Source organism: Rana temporaria, chromosome 12 (genome assembly GCF_905171775.1).
Source record: "Rana temporaria chromosome 12, aRanTem1.1, whole genome shotgun sequence".
Classification (NCBI taxonomy): Eukaryota; Metazoa; Chordata; class Amphibia; order Anura; family Ranidae; genus Rana; species Rana temporaria.
The window spans coordinates 16,241,520-16,262,860 of NC_053500.1; the positions used below are offsets into that span (position 1 = coordinate 16,241,520).

Here is a 21,341-nt window from a genome sequence, read left to right on the forward strand (position 1 = left end):
ATAGGTTTCAATTGTGCCCGTGAAATGACATCTGCCGCATCTCCCAGCAAGAGATACCTCCTACTATGTGCGCATACTATGTGCGCATCAGCTGTTGTGCAGTACTGTATGGCGCATGTGCCATACAACCCTGGCACCTCGACAGAACACAGTCTCACAGCGGACTGTAAAATCAGGTGTTGTGGTAGGACGTAGAGTGCATGCACAGTTCTTCCTGGGCGCCGCAACAGAACAGTCTCACCGACACAATAATAACCGGATCATAAAATCAGCTGTTGTGCTATGACGGAACATTGAACATTGGAAAGGTGGTGGGGAGCTCGGACTGACAGACACATAGTCAGAAGGAGTAATCCGCACATACCCTCCAGGGAGCTGTGGAAGCACCCGCTTACCCACTGCTAGCACCATGGGAAAGCTTAAAAAAAAAAAAAAAAAACACACACACACACACACACACACACCACTCCACTTGTCTGGAACCAGACCAATGGGGCAGAAATGGTTGCTGGAGCCCCATGAGGTACCCGAATTCCCAGCACCTACACTCTGCCCACCCCACTGCTCCCACCAGTACTGAGCACCCACAACACAGACCATGCGTTTGTCTCCTGCAATGCCCTCCTCCACTCTGACCTACGGCAGCCAGGCCTGGAGCAAGAAAAAAAAAAAAAAAAAAAGGAAAGGAGAAAAAAAAAAAAGCGGCACTGAATGGAAGGATATGGGGGGGGGTGTGGCCTGGAGGTATGGACCCCCCACCAAGTTTCCTCAGTGGCTGGGAGGTATGTCCGGGTTTCAGGAGGACAGAAACTGTCAAAACCCGAACTGTCCGGGTCATTCCCATACAGGTGGCAACCCTAACGCACCCGCCGCAGTTACCAGTGGGTAACAAAGACAGTAGCGATCGGGAGCTTTCCGACCATGTGATCACTGCGACAGCCAATCACATTGGTCAAGTGCCCGCCTCCCAGTGTCTGATACCTTTTAAAAGGGCCAAGAGGTGCCTGCACTAAGGGGTTAATTGCATGAAAAATTACACAAACAGTCTTTAACAGGCTGCCAAACTTTATTAGACAATTACAAACAAAAACAAGGCATCGTAGGTGGGGGAGGGGGAACAAAAAAAATTTAAGAATGTTTCAGTGTTACAGATGTAATAAAAACAAGTTACTTTTTATTTATTTTTTCATTGTATAAAAACCATAAAAAAGAAAAAAAAAAGCGACGACCAAAAGCTACGGGGGGGGGGGGGGGGGGGATCAGCCTGTGGGGGATGGGGGGTGGGGAATGGGCTCCATCACCCAGCGTCTTTCCGGTGAGGAGGGGGAATGCATAGCGGGGTCAGGCGGAGGCGCTGGAGTCAGTCTTGGTCTCACTGACGTTCTTCCTCACCGCCTCCTGAGCCAGGCCACAAGGGATAAGGCCATTGGTCACACGGATGCTTCCTGAGCTGTAGACAAGAGAGACACAGAGGTTAGTGGGCTTCGAAATAGCAACAGGACTGGCCTAAGTTTTAGAACATCACACAGTTGGGGCATCACACAGTGGGGGCTTCGGTTGGGTTGTGGGCCACCCTGTCACATGGATCCTGGTGCCCCAGTAAGCAGTCAGGTCGGCTGTCCACAGAAGAGCTAGAGGTGGGGGAACGGATGTTCCTCTACCTTCTCTATGATGAATGAGACCGGAAACGGCAAAGATTTCATCACTTCCGGTTTCAAAATCGTCATTCCCCAGCTAGGGAAGCAGCCGATTAAACAGATCTTTGTTTGGTCAGCTGCCTTGGAAGGCAGAGAAGGGATCAAAATAGCACTTGAAGGCCAAACCTTTTCTGGCACTTTTTGTTTACAAGTTTAAGCCCTGGTTCAAATTGGTGCGATTTGACATGTCAAAAATGGCGGCAAAGGCACTGTCCTAATCGGTGCGACGCTGCATTTGCGGCGCCGCATAGATTTCAAAAAGTAGTTTCTGTAGTACTTTTTTGCTTTTTCGGGGTGCGATTTCTATTGACCACTGTGCAGAAACATGCACAGATGTCTGAAATCGATGCCGCAATCGGGACTGAGATGCGGGAGTGAAATTGAGCGAGTTCAGCTGAACTCGCATGGCGTCATTTCCCCAGCTCATTTCGAACCTGGGCTAAATCAGTATTTCTTTGTTAGAAGATTTGGGGGGTTATAAGTAATTTTCGAAATATATACGTTTTTTTTTTTTTTTGCAGAGACCCTAGGACAGTGATGGTAAACCTTGGCACCCCAGATGTTTTGGAACTACATTTCCCATGATGCTCAGCTACACTGCAGAGTGCATGAGCATCATGGGAAATGTAGTTCCAAAACGTCTGGGGTGCCAAGGGTCACCATCATTGCCCTAGGAAATAAAATGGCGATCGTTTGCACGTTATGTCACACTATTTGTGCAGCAGTTTTTCAAATGCAATTTGTTTTATGAAAAAAAAGATGCAACGCTGAGTAAATAGATACCCAACATGTCACATGTTAAAATTGCACATGCTCGTGAAATGGTGACAAACTACGATACTTAAAAATCTTCATAGGCGATGCATTACTTTTTTTTCTTTTACAGGTTAACCATTTAGAGTTACAGAAGAGGTTTAGCACTAGAAATATTGCTCTCGCTCCAACGTTTGCGGCGATACCTCACATGTGTGGTGTGAACAGTTTACTTATGCGTTCATGACTTGCGTATCTGTTCGCTTCTGCATCGGGACATTTTTTTTTTTACACCATCCCCTTATTATTATTATACAGCCATGCACAATTTTAAATCTTGACATATTCGATATCCATTTACTTGACGCAACATCAGCTTTTAAATTATACCCCAAAATTGGGATTATATTGTGCTTGTGTGCGCCAAAATTAATTTATAAACATTAGCGTTTAATAATTTGGCTGCACAAATTTTAACATGTATGTGAGAAATGTCAAAATTGCCCCGGAAGGCAAGCGGTACGACAGCCATGCAACCAATAGGGTGAGGAGACCAGCAGCAGCATACATACTTCATCCCGGCCAGCTTGATATGGAATGGCCTTAGCATTTGTTATTTTTCAGGTTCTCCTATCTTTAATAGGGCAAAGTGGAGACATGAGATAAGACACTTAGTTGCCCCATCAATGGTGGTGGAATGTATGCAACAGATGTAATTATATGAGGTGTCATGCATGCATTGTTAGTCACGTGTGCCAATCCACTTACTTCTCCGGGGATTCAGAAACAGTGGTCATGACGGGATGAGGTGGTTTACCAAAGAAGAAGCTGGCCCACCAGTGACCAGGATCCGACTTTGGGAGACCTGCAGGAAGAACAGACGTCAGATTAACTCCAAGATATCCTCCAAGATATCCAATAAAACAGTCAATAATCCCGCTAACATTTCCCACCTCCGCCCCATATATGACCATAGAAGGTAAGAAGAACTATGACCACTTATAGCCTTCCATATGAAAATATGAACCTGGACAATGTGGACAGCAGCCTTAAAGTAGAACTAGACCCAATGGTCAAAAAGGGCACTCCTGCCCACCACAGAAAACAAAGGACTAAACTATTCCAACAGGCTCAACAGCCAAAAAGGCCTACACTATTCCAAAAGACCCATAAAGGACACCTTCCCTGTCCCTAAACTATGGCAAGAGACCCAAAGGCCAAAAAGTGCACCTCATCTCCTGCACCCCAAAAAAGCCTAAACTGTCCATCCCTCAAAACTGTTCCAAAAGATCCAATGGTAAAAAAAAAAAAGGCCACTCAAAAAAATATGGAGGTCTGCAGTCCTCTTATGCATGTCCTTGTGTGATGCTGTCATTTTATCTCACCAAGCATAGATATGTCACACGGTCCATCCTGTCCTGCGGGCAAGCCAGCAGGGACAGAATTGCTCAGAGACCCTTCCCCCTGTAAGCTGGGCCACTAGACCTGGTATTCAGCATTTACTTTCATTAATTTTCCCCTGTAGAACTTATTTCTGCCACTAAGGCCCCTTTCACATTGGGGCGTTTTTCATGCGGTACAGCGCTAAAAATAGCGCTGCTATACCGCATGAAAAAATCATGCCCTGTAGTCTTCAATGTGAAAGCCCGAAGGCTTTCACATTGAAGCGATGCGCTAGCAGGAACGCTCCAAAAGTCCTGCTAGCCGCATCTTTACCGCGGTATAGGAGCGGTGTGTTCACCGCGCCTTCCCATTGAAATCAATGGGAAAGCGCAGTAATACCGCCCTTTTTCAGCCGCTAGGGGGGGTTAAAAACTCACCGCTAGCGCCCGAATATCGCGGTAAACACGATGGTATAGCCGCGCTACAAATAGCGCGGCTATACCGTCACCGCGGCTCGACGCTGCAATGTGAAAGTAGCCTTAATGCCCCAAGGTCTGATGACCAGTATTTAACCCCCTTCCTCATAGACCAACCCTTGACCTGTGACCGGACAGTGAAAAAAGAAGCAGCAGTCCGAGAAGCTCATGTCTGTTACTCATCTCTTTACTTCCTGTCTCATGGCCAAAAGAGGAAGTGAAGGAAGTAAGGGGAAAATCCTACCAAAGTGAGGGAATCTCTAGTTGTCACCCAACAACTGTCCCCATTGGAAGAATTCCCCTCCATTCCTTTAACTCACAAATTTGGGATTTCTACACTCTTGGGGAGAACGGTCGCCAGGATGGTGAACACTATATGCATCTGTAAACTAAAACTTTGGAGTTGAAAGAAGGATTGGGAGGAGGGCCTCAATAGAGAGCCCTCAAAAAAAAAAAAAAAAAAAAAAAAAATGAATAGTGCATGTCCGGTACCTTATCCTGGAAAATCGATTACACAAAACAACCCCAAGGCTGTATTCACACCTGAACGTGGCGTATTGTAGCGCGATTTGCCGCGACAAAACGCGTCGTTTAGCCTACAATACGCCGGAGGGGTGATTTTACATTGTCAGCTATGCCGAAAGCCGCCTTAAAAAAAAAAAAAAAAAAAAAAAGGGTCCGGGACTTGTTTTGAGCTTAGGCATTTTGGCGTGGAGATGTGAACCATCTCCATAGCCGACAATGTTAATCACCCCTCCAGCGTCGGGCGTAAATACGCCTAGGTGTGAATGGAGCCTAACACGCTAAATTGGAAGGACTTTGACAGTACCAATAAGATAAAGTATCAAAAGATTTATATACTGTAAAAAAAATATTGAAATACACATTTTCCACAAACATGAAAAACAAGCAATAGAATGCTCCTCTTAGTGTTGATTCTCATCGACCCCATTGCAGTAGGGGATAAGAGATTTGCTGTAGTTTGACGCATTCCCCATCACATTCTGCCAAGACAAAGAGGGAGAATCTCCCCAGACAGCAATAAAAAAAAAAACCCTAAGAGGGTCTGGCCCTTCCATATTCCATCTAAAACTAAATAAAAGTTTTGGCTATACACGCAACTTTAAATATTGAGGCGTATATATTTTCTCTTGGACCTCCCCCTTCTCATGGTGTTTATTTCCTGCCTATTGCAGGTCATCGACCAATAGTCACCCTGGAGAACAAGTACATAAGTTGTATAACCCAACTCTTATCATAGAATATTGAACCCTGCACTATCAGACCAATGTCCATGAAAACATATACATAACTCAGTGACACACCTCCTCTATGTAGGCCGTGATCTGGATGGGGTGGTGCGACCCATCGCCTGACTCTTATCATAGAGTAGTGAACACTGTAGACAATCGGTCCATGGAAACATATACATAACTCAGTGACACACCTCTATGGAAGGATGCAACCTGTATGGGGTGGTGGGACTCACCTGGGTGGTGGGGAATGACCTCTCCAGAATAGTCCACGCTGCCGCAGGAGCTGTTACTGGAGGTGGATCCCAGGCGTCCTGTAAGAAGACAAACATGTTATTATATCGCCATGACCTAGAACTAAGGGATGAGAAACAAAAAACAGATGGACCTGCCAACTATTTTCACAGGCAAGGTTAATCAGCGACAGAACTCCTGATGATCATGATAAGGGATGACCTAAACACGCATTGCGAAATCCCAGTAGTAAATAGAAAAACACAGGGGGTGGCTTCACCACACTGGTCTATGGATGACGTGGGGCTGAGGGGGTGCCGTCTTTAAAGTGCAATTCCAGACAGGTTTGTTTTTTGTGGACAGGACAGAAAAAGGTTGGAATGAAAGGTCCTCAAGAAGATTTGCTTCCTACCCGTGACTCTACAATGATAAAGACCTGACATTGGTGCAAACCCTTCAGCACTGTATACACAACTAGAAAAAAAAAAAAAAAAAAAGTTCCATCATGGTATTCTTGTGTTTTTCCAGCCACCAACGACCATCTTTGGCTGGCTGAAGGCATCTTTAGTTTAATAACTATCGATTTGGTTTTCTATAAATGCCACCCCATGACTATGTGGTGAGATTACTTCCTATACTCCATGGTCTCTGGGTGGAAGATACTCACTTCGGTAGTAGTCGTGGGTTGCGACGAGTGAGCCACTTGATGGAATGGAAGCCATGATGGTTCAAGCCTTGCTTTACTTAAGATGATGTAAACCCTGGAAGAGAAGAAAAAAAACGCACAGTGAGCATCAGAATATTCTAGAAAAGTCATGAAGTGCAATAAGAAATGTGCAATGGCTCATTTAACAATGCAAACCCATTGAGAAGGTAAGGTTAGTGCACAAAATTGATCTAGAAGGTACAATGACCCTTGGCTCACTGGGCCTTAAGTGAGAAGGGTTGACTCATATCTTCGATTAGATTTTTTAAAACTGGTTTTGGGTACAACAGTAAGGGGTTTGAACTCCCCAATCGGGACATAGCAACAAAATCCTCCCGATACTCCTCACCGATGAATACAAAAGTAATTGAAAAGCTTTGGCTAACAGGCCCCTAGTCAAAGGGGGCTCCAACTAGTCTTCAGATGCGTAATTTTCTCTGTACGTGGTTGTGCTCGTCAGGTATTCTCCACCAGCTCACACAACTAGAGCACATCTGCCGTAGTCAGAAGCCGATCCGTCATAGTCTTTCATTTACGCCTTACTAATCTGACCAGAGACGTGGTATATTCCCCGGGTTTCTCTCTAAAAGGGAATCGGACCTTGAAACCCAGTTCACGTACTTGCAGAGGGAGAAGATCCTGCACTTTGGCCAGAAGACTTCCATGGCCACTAGAATCCAAGAGACCAGCTACAAAATTTTGACCCGATGGTACAGGGTACCCACTGCTCTACACCACTTTCCCCCCCCCCAGGTCCCTAGTACATGTTGGCGACATGGCAATGCAGAGGGAACAATGCTCCATATCTTATGAGACTGTCCCAAACTTAGGCCTTTTTGGCATGAGGTGATCGGTACCGTCAAGCACCTGCCTAAAAGTCGACCTGGAGGGAAACCCTGCTGCCTGTTTTTTGCATCTCTTAAAACCGTCCCATTAATATAAAGCTTCCCTCACAATTCAGCTATCGAATGCCGCCAAGGCTTGCATCCCCCTAGGCTGGAGATCGGAGAACCCGCCGTTAAAATCCTTGTGGGTTTTCCAAAGTTAATGAACTTAGGGACATGGAGGATGATCTCACAGCTATTTGCACAACAGGGAGACCATCTTCCATGACACCTGGAGACCTTGGCAACACTTTGTGTATATTGATGCTAATGATCTTTAGAAGGTCTCGCAACCTGGCTGACCTCCTGGACCTAGTCCTATTCCCTGGGTGAGAAAGTGGTCTCCTCCTTGGTGGAATTTGCTCCATAGGTGGCCCTGTCGACCCCCTCCCAGTTGGCATTCAATTGTAAGTGGAGGTCACAGAGCACATTTACTGGCTAAAGTCTTCAAGGGGGGGGGGGGGGGGGGAACGGGCACATTTCCTGACAGAAAAGTCTTCTTAGTGGGGTCTGAGCACATTTACTGACAAAATCTCTCCTCGGAGTCAGGCCCTATTTACAGATAGGAGGTCTCTTTCGTGGGGTCACAGAGCACATTTCTGATAGAAAAGTCTACATTTCTGAGAGCATTTAACAGGCAGGGAGGAGGCATTATAATGCCTCCTGATTTTACTCTATAATGTTACACTACAACGCCGCAATTGCATGCATTGCACACAGTTGTGGCGCAGCCCCATTGGCCAGGTGGTACCTTCTGTCAAACTCTTAAGCCCCACTTAAAAGTTCCACGGCCGAGAAGCAGAACATTGCACCACGTGAACAGCCCCATCCAGCGGCTTTTACAGTACGAGTGGTTGGCAGGGGCATTGGAAACTGTGGCTCAGCTGCCTGAGGGCTCTTTTACACAGACGTTAAAAATAGGCAGTTGGGTCAGATTTACCACAATGCCACACAAATTAAAATAGAGAGCGGAACGAGGCACACTGCAGCGTGATAGAAGTGAATGGCGGTGGTTGCAAAGCATCAACACCTGTCAAACTATTAAAACAAACCATAAATGCAATATAAACACACCTATGGCGTCTACAGTGCGTTTAAGGTGTGGTTGCAAAGTGTTAAAAGCAATCATTTCTCATTTTAGCCTTGTACAAATAAACAAAAACATCTCACAGGGCATTTGAGGAGCATTGCCCAACACAACATGAATGCCTGAGCAACACAACCAAAACACTCAGGTGCTTTAAGGCTGCTGTGCAATTCAACACCTGTGTGAAAAAACTCTTATGCCCCAAATACAGGTGTAGCATGCAGGGTTGGCACATTATCCCAGGTTCACACTGGGCTGCGGGAGTGAAGGCGTGCAAATTCAGCTGAACTCGCACGATTTCACTCCCACTGGCAGTCCCGAGTTCGGCCGCGATTACAGAGACGTCTGTGCAGGTTTCTGCAAATCGCAAAAAGTAGTACAGAAACTACTTTTTGAAATCGGTGCAGTGCCGCACTGATTAGGACAGTGCAAATGCCGCAGATTTGACATGTCAAAACGCACCACTGTGAACCAGGGCTTAAAGCGGGAGTTCACCCATTTCGAAAAAAAAAAAATTTCTCCCCTTAGCTTCCTGCTCGTTCGGTCTAGGGGAATCGGCTATTTGTATTAAAATATGAGCCGTACTTACCCGTTTTCGAGCTGCATCTTCTTCCGTCGCTTCCGGGTATGGGTCTTCGGGAGCGGGCGTTCCTTCTTGATTGACATTCTTCCGAGAGGCTTCCGACGGTCGCATCCATCGCGTCACTCGTAGCCGAAAGAAGCCGAACGTCGGTGCGGCTCTATACTGCGCCTGCGCACCGACGTTCGGCTTCTTTCGGAAAATCGTGACGCGATGGATGCGACCGTCGGAAGACTGTCAATCAAGAAGGAACGCCCATTCCCGAAGCCCATACCCGGAAGCGACGGAAGAAGATGCAGCTCGAAAACGGGTAAGTACTGCACATATTTTAATACAAATAGCCGATTCCCCTAGAGAAAACGAGCAGGAATCTAAGGGGGAAAAGTGCCCTCTAAGGGTGAACCCCCGCTTTAATCCAGGATACATTAATGACACAGGTTCTGAGGTCGATTTAATGCAGATAAGGCACAAAGTGAATTTAATTTCCACCTTAGTCGGCCACAGAACCTGTGTAATTAATGTGTGTTCTGGATTAAAGGGATGGATGGGGCAACCCTAGTAGTGTGGTGCAAAAGATGAACTTCTCCTCTCACCTATCTGTCTATACACAGCAGAGATTGTACAATGTGATCCAGGTGGGGGGGGGGGGGGGGGTGTGCATGGACTTAGCTGTGATGGGACACAGATGTGAACAGACTTTGTGATTAACTCCTTATGGTCAGCCGCCATGTTGTAGGACAAGAACCCAGTCTTAGTTCCTGCTGGCCACCCACCAATGCTTTATGCAACTGGTTAAAATCCATTGGACACAAAAAGCGATCGTTTGTCGCACGTGTCTGTTTGCTTTCCGCATTAAAATTTTATTGGAAAATAGCAATAATAGAACCAGCCATACACAGAACAATCCGAATTTTCCACTTTCACCTTGAACATCTTTCCCACAAAAATCCAAACGCCCGTAATCAAATAATTCAGTTTATTGAAAAAAAGCGGGAATTTAAGACTCCTTCACACTGGAGCCATGTTCCCGGTACAGTGCCGCTCGTTTCATTGGCGCTTTACCGCGGTTTAAGTGGTGCTTTTTCAGCCGCTAGCGAGGCACTTTCAACCCCAAAGAAGGGAGTTAAAAACTCGTGTTGCGGCGCTTCCGAATCGCTTTTCAGGGACTTCGGAAGCGCTGCCCATTCATTCCAATGGGCAGGGCGTTTTTTCAGCGCTAAATACAGCGTTCCCAACCCGCCCCAAAGATGCTGCTTACAGGACTTTTCAGAACCCAGTCAGTCCCCTCTCATATGGCATCCTTTAATTGAAAGTGGGATCACACAGAGCCCAATTACCGATAGGTAAATCTCCTTAGCAGGGGGGGGGGGGGGTCACAGGGCTCATTTACTGACAAATGTCTCCTCAGTGGGGTCACAGCGCTCATTTACTGCAAAAAGTCACCTCAGTGGGGTCATAGAGTATATTTACCGATTATAAAATCTCCTCACGGGGGTGACAGAGAACACTTTACTGACAGAAAAGTTTCCTCAGCAGTGTCATGGAGCACATTAACTGACAGAAAAGTCTCCTCAATGGGGTCACCAAGCATATTTACTAATTATAAAGTCTCGCATCCTGGCTGACCTCCTGGACTTGGGGGGGGGGGCACGCGACAGGGTACATTTACTGACAGAAAAGTTTCCTTAGTGGGATCACAGAGTGCATTCACTGACAAATGTCTCCTCAGCGAGGCCACGGAGAACATTTACTGACAGAAAATTTTCCTTAGTGGCGTTACAGAGTGCATTTAATGGCACATGTCTCAGTGGGGTCACAGAGCACATTTACTGACAGAAAAGTTTCCTTAGCGGGGGTCACAAAGTGCATTTGCTGACACATGTCTCCTCAGCGAGGCCACAGAGAACATTTACTGACAGAAAAGTATCCTTAGTGGCGTTACAGAGTGCATTTAATGACACATGTCTCCTCAGTGGGGTCACAGAGGACATTACTGACAGAAAAGTCCTCTTAGCGTGGTCACAGAGCTAATTTATGGACTAAAAGAAACTCTTCAAATGGAAGGAGCCAGCTGGAAAATGGTCAGGCAAAAACCAGCAACTGCGTCCAATCAGATGCAGCCACTGTTCTGTTATTCCGACAGCTGTCAGTACAGCCTGTCTGAATACAATGGCCGGTACAGCAGATTCATATACAGCATGCGTGGAGGAATCTGATCGGTTTTTGTGTATGAAAGGAAGGAGTTCATAGCCATCTTATGAGGAGTGCTAATAATGGTCACACCTGTGCTGCAGGTAAGCCTGGAATTGTTTGCTCTCCCGTCTATACAATATCAGCAGGGATCGGCCATGTTTACACTGTAAATAACCAGCATTGTGGGATTCTAATTACAGAACAGACAAAGTAGGGAGGTCAGGAAGGGCAGGGCTGTCTGACAGGTGTCGGGGTGAATGGGTGCACAAAGGTACAGAAATACCGCGAGTCGTATGTCCGGCGGTGTCCAGTTCCTGCCAACATTGACCACATATTTTCCTGGGACATTTAGCGGCAGAGTTCATATAGACGGAATAGTGTTACAATATATAGGTTTACAAGCGTCCCCTGTGCGCAGGGCATTGCCAAGGCCAATGTTGGACATGGCCTTGGCACTTTAGGCCAGGTCACACGTGACAAGTTGGCAGCCACAGACCGGGGGGGGGGGTGAAATAGTACAGCCAATGTTTAGTGTAGAAGATGAAAGCAATCAATAATTCTGATCGTTTTGTTTACAGAGCATGTGATCAATTCTGAAATGAAAGCTTTCGATTTTGAATTACTTCTTTATTATAAACTTTTGGCGTTGAGGTTCATTTGGCGATTCGTTGCGTTACGGAACGCGATATAATGTGCGTTGCATCAAAGCAGCCCTTTATTATTATGAATAGGCTGCCAACATGACACAAAAAAAAAGACTTTTTTTAAAGCGCAATGCGCCACAACACACAGGTTACGTCCTACAGCATATTATCGTCTTTGACGTCTGCGTCCAATCAGATCTAATTAAGATTTTACAAAAATGAGAAGACACGCAATTTCAACAAGCCTACGCGCTCTTCGCCGTTCCTCTTGTGTAGACAAGCAGCCACTTTTTACCCAGAATCCTCCAGTAAGGCTGCGTTACCCAACATGGCCCCGTTTATTTAACCTCAGTCGGTGGCGTCGACAGCTGGCACGGTCCCTGCTCTACACGAGCGCCCATTGGTCCAGTCGGTGCCAACGCAGCCTCAGCTGACGGGAGACTAGACCTCGAATTAAAGCGCCTGAAGTGAAAACTGTCAGTATTGCTCTAAGCAAAGCCTCCTGTTAATGCCAATCAACACGCAATCCCTTATTGTTCCTACACTGACGAGCACCAACCAGACAGACGCAATACAATAAAGGGAGCGCTGACCTGTGCCATAATTCTACAATCCGTCCTGTTATTCTTCATTACAGAAGAGCTTAGTTATAATGCTGACCCTGTCAACGGTGGGGGGGGGGGGGAATTTTGCTATCTGTGTCTGCACTCTATGCACATTCAACCCTCGCCATGACCGGTTTACACCAGTATACTCAGAAGAAAAAATAAAAAAAACACAGCTGTCCAAGTAGATGTGACCCTGCCAGCTGGGACCAGCACATTCCTGAACCTCAAGAGCTTACAGTCCGCCTGCAGGGGTCCGGAAAGCCTGCAGGAACTAACCAGCTTCAGAGGGATGCTGGTTCACATTTGTACATAAGGAATCGGATATACACGGCGCTTGTCTGCGTCTCGTGCCAAACTATCACACAGGGACGGCCATTCAGTACAATCCGGTATAGACTCGCTACAGTTAGCTAGAGAGCTCTGGAGATTTTACAGCATGTTGGCAAATTTCCAGAACGGTTCCCCCTTTCTCCCCTGTAAAAGGAAACACATGGTGAGATCTAGAAGGAGAAAGAGGCCAATTAGGTGGAGTCACCCCAAATCACGCCACGCTCATAAAGACGTTTTGGTCCCCAAAGTGCGGCCCGGGGGCCGGATGTGGCCCTTTGCTTGCCAATGGGGGCACTATTCCTCCCACTGACACCAATGGGGTACTATTCCTCCCACCGACACTGATGAGGCACTATTCTTCCTACTGACACCAACAATGAGGCACTATTCCTCCCACTGACACCAATAATGGGGCACTATTCTTTCTACTGACACAGACTATGGGGCACTATTCTTCCTATTGACACCAACAATGGGGCACTATTCCTAACCCCAATGATGGGGCACTATTCTTCCCACTGACACCAGCAATGGGGCACTATTCTTCCTACTGACACCGATTATGGGGACTCGTCTTCCTACTGACACCAATGATGGGGCACTATTCCTCTCACTATTCTTCCTACTGACAACAATGGGGCACTATTCCTGCCCCTAACCCAATGATGGGGCACTATTCTACCTACTGAATCCAACAATGGGGCACTATTCTACCTACTGAAACCAATGATGAGGCACTATTCTTCCTACTGAAACCAACAATGGGGCATTATTTCTCCCCCTAACCCAATAATTATTATTATACAGGATTTATATAGTGCCAACAGTTTGCACAGCGCTTTACAACATGAGGGAAGACAGTACAGTTACAATACAATTCAATTCAATTCAATACAGGAGGGATCAGAGGACCCTGCTCATTAGAACGTGCATTATAGAAGAGAGGGTCAAGTGGAACAAAGGGTAGTAGCTGTGGGGGGATGATCAGATGAAAATATAGTTGTTAGGTGTGGGTAGGGTAGGCTTCTCTGAAGAGGGTTTTCAGGGATCGTCTAAAAGCTAATAGAATAGAAGATAGATTGGGGTAAGGAGTTCCATAGGCTTGGAGAGGCTCTGGAAAAGTCCTGGAGGCGAGCATGGGAGGAGGCGATGAGGGAGCTAGAGAGCAGGAGGTCTTAGGAAGAACGAAGAGAACGATTAGGTTGGTATTTAGAGACAAGGTCAGTGATGTAGCTGGGGGGCAGAGTTGTGGATGGTTTTGTAGGTAGTTAGTATATTGAATTTACTTTGTTGGGTGAGTGGATGGTGGGGCACCAACCAACAATGGGGGCACCATTCTTCCCACTGAAACCAACAATGGGGGCACCATTCTTCCCACTGAAACCAACAATGGGGGCACCATTCCTCCCACAGACACCAATGATGAGGCACCATTTCTCCCCCCTGACACTAATGATGGGGGCACTATTCTTTCTACTGACACCAACAATGGGGGCACCATTCCTCCCACTGACACCAACAATGGGGGCACCATTCCTCCCACTGACACCAACAATGGGGGCACCATTCCTCCCACTGACACCAACAATGGGGGCACCATTCCTCCCACTGACACCAACAATGGGGGCACCATTCCTCCCACTGACACCAACAACGGGGGCACCATTCCTCCCACTGACACCAACATCCAGCCCCACTAAAGTCTGAGGGATAGTAAACCGGCCCTTTGTTTCGAAAGTTTGGACACCCCTGGGTTAAAGGATTCGATTGTGCAAAAGGCCACTCAAACTTTTTGAGCCAGGTTTCCTATTGCAAATAACATGCAATCCGAATTACACAGATTTTCCTGCATGCTGACGAACCACGACCACCATTGCGGTAAAACGTGCGTTCTGGCATGCATTACGTAACACGCAATTGGTTTCGAATGGAACACCGACGCAACATTGCAGCGCGCCACGACTCTATTTTGGTGCATTACGAAAAAAAAAAGTCACGTCCGATTTTTTTGGGACGTAAAAGGTTTGTTAGCAGCCCCTTTGTTTCAATGGGGCGATTTAATGTAATGCGCCACAAGCATGCGAGTGTTGATGTTTAGATGCAGTTAGAAGATAATTACAGAAACTGAAAACCCCAGACAGGGAAGGGTTAGGGATGATTAATAAGTCTCTCTTTCTCTACAGTTTGAAAACTAGTTAGAACTGGCTGAGCCACATCTCTCCCCCCCCCCCCTCCTCCTTCCTCCGCAGCCGCAGCTCTCCCCTCCTCCCTCCACATAGACAGGATGAGAAAAACAAACTGAATGGTGGCCAAAGAACAAAAGACACAGCTAAACAGGGATTACAATGCCCTGGGCTTTTGTCCCAAGAGCTGGCAATCTAGCAAATGGTGCTTTGCTGTCGGGGGTTCTCACCGCCTTTGTTGACCCTTAGGAATGGGAATCAGGTTACGCCGACAATACTTTGTAGGTTTGCTTTACCTTGGCTTAATAAATTTCCTTATATTATATATCCCATTAGGCTCCGTTTCCACTACTGCGAGTTGCTGTGCGACTTGACACATGTGAAGTCGCATGACAAGTCAAAACCCATGTATTTCAATGGTCCCCGTTCTAATTGGTGCGACTCGAAAAAAAGAGGTTCTTGCACTACTTTGTTCCGACTTCAGGGCAACTTCTCACCGGTCGCATGACACTGCATCAAAAAAAAATATATAAATAAATAATAATTCACATTGCAAAAATCGCACGACTTTGGGGTTGCAATGGTGGAAACAGAGCCTCCATTATGACCAACTGTCCAATCAGATTCTTTCCGAAGGATAGTGACCGATCGTCGCACATTTACGGGTTGAAAAAATTTAGGATATCCTGCGCTTGGTGGAGTACTTATGCATCATCAACCTGAATGATAGACTATATATAAAAAGTAAATGATAAATAAAAGAAGCATACAAAATTATTAAATAATAATTATAATAAGTCAGCCTAATGCCAAATGATAAACTATATAGAAAGTACACAAAACTGAATGATAATAAAAGAAACATAATAAAAGTAATAGTAATAAAGAAAAAAAAAAAAGTGTGAAGCGATTGTTTCCGAGTATGGGATTGGTCGGGATGATCATCTTCGCTACAGGTCATTCGCGGGAACCTTTGCAATAGGATAGCGACCGATCGCCGCACGTTTACGGTCAAGGATATTCTGCGCTTGCCCTTGGATCATCAGCCTCATACCGAATTATATACTATACTTGACAAAGTATACACTACAATAGTACACGCTCCTTTGAAGTCGCAGCGACTTGAAGTTGCTAAGATATGAATGGTTTATTAATGGGAATCATGGGGGTGCGACTATTTCCCGGCGACTTTGTAGTCGCACAAAAGTGAATAGAACCTAAAACCAGATGATAAAATAAAAAGAAACATAAAAAAATAAAAGTGACTGCAATGGATACAAAGAAGTGAGGTGATTGGGAGCATGGGATTAGCCAAGAAGATCGTCCTTCACGACCGATCGTTCGCAGGACTCTTTCCGAGAGGATAGTGACCGACTGTTGCACATTTACGGTTGAGAAGTCTTGGCGATTTGGAGGATGCCATCAGATGAATGCTGAATATATACACTATATAAAAAGCAGCGTTTCTGAACCCCAGTCCTCAAGGCGCCCCCAACAGGTCATGTTTTCAGGATTTCCCTCAGATGAAACGGCTGCAGAACGAATCAAATCCCCCCGTGGAAAATAATGGAAAGCCTGAAAACATGACCTGTTGGGGGTCGCCTTTAGGACTGGAATTGAGAAAGAATCCAATAAAACTGAATGTCTATTGTGATGGAAATAAAGATGTGAAGCATGGGATTGGTCAAGAAGATTGTCTTCTTCGACCAATTCAGTCAACAGACCCCTTCCTACAGAATAGCGATCGATTGTTGCTCGTTGACATTTGGAAAAGTAAGGGATATTCGGGCCCACCATTGGAAATCCTGGGGTCCCATAAGATGCTACACCAGGGCCCCCTTTGGCAAGCCAATTGGGCCCGGTATAAGAGTACTGTCCCATCAGGAGGCCCTGCTTGGTGAAGTACCCATGTATCATTAGTCTAATACAACAATAAAAGTCGTAATGAGAAAAATAAAAATAAAAACATAATATTTATAATAAATCCCAGTGGTGGAAATAAAGTGAAGGTCCCAGAGCATGGGATTGGCCAGGACCGATCGGTCGCCTGCCTCCATTGGTTCTTTATTACTGTGCAAACTGGCCATCGGCAACAGCTGTTAACAGTAGAACGGTGACAGACGAGTTCCGATTGGTCGCTGGCTCCATGTCCCAGTCAGCGCTTCCGGTCCTCTTAGTCAGCGACCGTAGTCAGCACTTCTCATGGTGACACAACAAACAATTTGGCCGATCCCACATCCTGATAAATAATGAACGTCTATGGAAAACCCTAGGGCCGTGCACAAAGCTACATCTAAAAAAGGCACGTAAACAGGATGCGTGGCGTTTAGCGTGCGTTAAGCACTGACACACCATCACATTGAGGGCGATTAAAAGATGACACAACGCCATCTAAACACCAGTGAGAGCGCAACCCCAAATACCAACAACAGAGGAAGAAATAAGTACCATTCCTCCTCGTGTCATTGGAAGCATCAGCACTTTGTTCTTTTTCTTTATCAAAAAGATAGCAAAAAAAAAAAAAAAATATTTATATATATAATATTTTTTTTTTTCCCTTCTTCTTCATATCCTCCCCCTCCTTGTTTTGAGAGACACACACACACACACACACACACACACACACACACACACAAAATAATAATAAAAAAAAAATATATACCAAAAAAAAAAAAAAATAATAATAGATAACAAAGAAAACAAAAATACACAGAAGAGGCAACAAATATACAAAAAAAAATAAAATAAAAAAGTGATCATGACAATATTTTTGACACTTCATTGCGATTAATGGTTGCCATTCATGCAACGATCGGATCGAACGGATAATATGATTGGCGATAGGGATCGTCAGAAAGACTTTTAAGCAAAACCGATAGATTTAGATTAAATCTGATCGATTTGCATGAAAAAAAAAAAAATGCAGGAAAGCAGATATGGTCGCTAGGTGTATGGCGCATCAAACAATCTTTCCAGATCGGATAATAAAAAACGATCGTATCTAAAAAACACAAAAAAAAAAAAAAAAACTGTTCCCTGTATGGCCACTATAAGGCACCATCAAACTATCTTTCCAATCGGATATTAAAAACGATCGTATATAAAATCGTTCCATGTATGGCCACTAGAAGGCGCTTAACTATCGTTCCAATCGGACATTAAAAACGATCGTATATAAAATTGTTCCTTGTATGGCCACTAATATGGTGCCATCAAACCAGCTTTCCAATTGGACATTAAAAACGATCGTATATAAAATCATTATTGGAAAAATACTGCGCAGGTCTAAATGAACGTGGAATAGTATGACACTATAATCAAAAAAAAAAAAAAAAAAAAAAAAAAATATAAAGATGAAAAACACTGCTGCAGTTCATATGTCAGATAAACATAAAAATACAAATAAAAAAATTTAGAGATAAAAAAATAAAATAAAAAGCGCAGCTCTAATTTTTTTTATATAAAATCATTCCCTGTATGGCCAATAAAAGGTGCCATCAAACTATCTTTCCCAGTCTTTCAAATGGATAATAAAAACGATCGTATATAAAATCGTTCCCCGTATTGCCACTATAAAAAGGTGCCATCAACCAATCTTACCAGATCGAATAATAAAAACGTTCGTATATAAAATCGTTCCATGTATGGCCGCAATAAGGCGCCATCAAACTATCTTTCCAAACGAATATTAAAAACGATTGTATATAAATTCATTCCCTGTATGGCCAATAAAAGGCGCCAAACTATCTTCCCAGTCTTTCAATTTGATAAAAAAAACAAAAACGATTGTATATAAAACCGTTCCCTGTATGGTCACTATAAGGCGCAATCAAACTGCCTTTCCAACCGGACAATAAAAACGATCGTATATAAAATCGTTCCCTGTATGGTCACTATAAGGCGCCATCAAACTGCCTTTCCAATCGGACATTAAAAATGATCGTATCTAAAATCGTTCCCTGTATGGTCACTAATATGGTGCCATCAGACAATCTCTCCAGATCGGATAATAAAAACGATCGGATATAAAATCGTTCCCTGTATGGCCACTATAAGGCGTTGTTTACAATAAACAAAGAAAATTGGACCAGGGACAGGGGGGGGGGAAAGATCACCAGCATGCTGGAAAATGTCTGCCTGGTCTGGATCGTTTTTTGTATGTTCAAAGTCGGATGCAAAGAAGCAATTGGTGGCTGTTAGAAATCGATTTGTGTTATGCCGATCGATCCTATGATGGGATCGGAACACAACGAACAATGTAGATAGGAATGCCAATATATATATATAGTCCTACCTGTTGAGATAGATAGATAGATAGATATGGATGGATGGAGGATTTCGAGGGATTGTCCTGTTTTCTGAGATAGACAAACAAACAAACAGACAGACAGACAAACATGGAGGATGACTTCGAGGCGCGCTCCTACCTGTTTTCCGACTTGCTTCGTCCTCAGGAGCCTGGCTCTAGGGGGTTAGACGCTAGGCAACGGGGCCCATTTGAGAAGGAGAAGCTGGGACTGTTCTCCACGACCAGAGATTGAATCACTGAGAATAAGCTTGTGGAGTGGAGGTGGAGCCGACTTATATAGAGAGGTGGGAGTGGCCAGCAGGGGGGAGGGGTAGAGACAGCTGGGAAGAGTGACAACCCCCAGACCTGGGCACAGAAGAAGGCTGAAGGAGAACTCAGATTATGTGTTGCAATTTTCCAACGTTACGCTTTTAAAAACCAAAGCAGCTGGCCTGTTAGTCGCGGACGGAAGTCATTTTGGAAAGTTGGATTTATCGAGGGCGATCCCTCGAAGAATTCCTTAGAGTCGGGAAACAAGAGGCGCCATTCATAGTTCCCACGACCGTGGGAAGGCACTTTATGTAACTTTGTTGCGTAATTCAGTACGACAAATCTGAGCATTTCTACAATGACGAGGGACGAGCCGAACTGAGAGTTTTCATTTCCCCAAATTTTGGCAAAAAAATTGGCAAAAGTCTTCTTGCCGCCCCAACGTCATGACACCAGCAAAGGTGCCCAGGTCATGGCATGGGTTCTGATCCCGAACTGCCCTCCTATGGTCACATGGCAGCAGTTTTAAAATATACGCCTAACCAGTGGCGGCTGACGCTCACATTTTTGGGGGGGGGGGCGCAAAAGAAATAAAAAAAAAAGTATGGCGTCGGGTGAGCGTCGTCTTTTTCCATCGGTTACGCCATTTTACTAAGTCGTCCGCGAATACGACTTTACGTCAATGACGCTCACGTCGGCGTCATTGACGTTTTCCGTCGTGAGCTGGAGCATGCGCACTGGGCTATTTTTCCGCCCGGCGCATGCGCAGTATGATCGGCGCAGGGGGCGCGCTTAATTTGAATACAAGCTGCCCCCTTTGAATTACGCGGCCATACACACTACGCCGCCGCAAATTACGGAGCAAGTGTTTGGGGAATAGTGACTACGGCACTTGCTCCAGTAAGTTGCGGTGGCGTGGTGTAAATGGCTTACGCTACGCCGCCGCCGATTCTATGAGAATCTGGCCCTCGGTGAATACAGAACCTGCCTCACAAAGTTACGGCGGCGTAGCGTATCTGAGATACGCTGCGCCCACAGAAATTTACGCCAATCTACCTGAATCTACCCCACCATGTTCTTTTGTAGAAGGGTTCCGCCTCTAATTTGCTTACCTTTGCAGAACAGGCTGAATGACTATAGTTGTAGGCATGTCCCTTTACCCCCCAGTGGGCAGCATTCAGCACAAGTGATGGTAGATATGACCTCAGGGGGGGGACATGATATACATATGAATGCCGCTGTCCACAACTATTTACATATTAATCCCGCCGCTATTTACAATTCAGTGCAGGTTATTTATATGTGAATACAGGGTGTGCGGGCGAGTCCTCTGTACATGGCAAAAGGGAAGAGCTGAGCAGCAGAAACAGAAGTTTTCACTGAGAAATCGGGACACAGCAGGGGACTAAAACTACAAGGGATCAGGGAATATAAACTGGCATTATAAATGGCAAGTATGAGGCAGCTGCTTTGGGCCCCACAACAATGATAGGTCCCTTTTGCCCCCCCTTTCATTAGGTGTTGCCATCAGAGTCTCCCTTACATCTGGTGTCCCCATCAGAGTCTCCCTATACATCTGGTGTCCCCATCAGAGTCTCCCTTACATCTGGTGTCCCCATCAGAGTCTCCCTATACATCTGGTATCCCCATCAGAGTCCCCATATACATCTGGTATCTCCATCAGAGTCCCCCTATACATCTGGTATCCCCATCAGAGTCCTCCTCTACATCTGGTATCCCCATCAGAGTCTCCCTTACATCTGGTATCCCCA

At 45.4% G+C, this 21,341-nt stretch overlaps 1 protein-coding gene across 1 annotated transcript; it reads right to left on the reverse strand.

Annotated features, from left to right (window-relative positions):
- Positions 1-1,047: 1,047 nt before the first annotated feature.
- PPDPF (pancreatic progenitor cell differentiation and proliferation factor) lies at positions 1,048-19,576 on the reverse strand. The gene is made up of 5 exons (XM_040331696.1): positions 19,439-19,576; positions 6,464-6,557; positions 5,799-5,876; positions 3,219-3,315; positions 1,048-1,450 (listed from the first exon to the last, which is right to left on the reverse strand). The coding sequence occupies exons 2-5, from the start codon at positions 6,516-6,518 to the stop codon at positions 1,342-1,344; spliced, it is 339 nt and encodes a 112-aa protein (XP_040187630.1). The 5' UTR covers positions 6,519-6,557; positions 19,439-19,576; the 3' UTR covers positions 1,048-1,341.
- Positions 19,577-21,341: the final 1,765 nt, after the last annotated feature.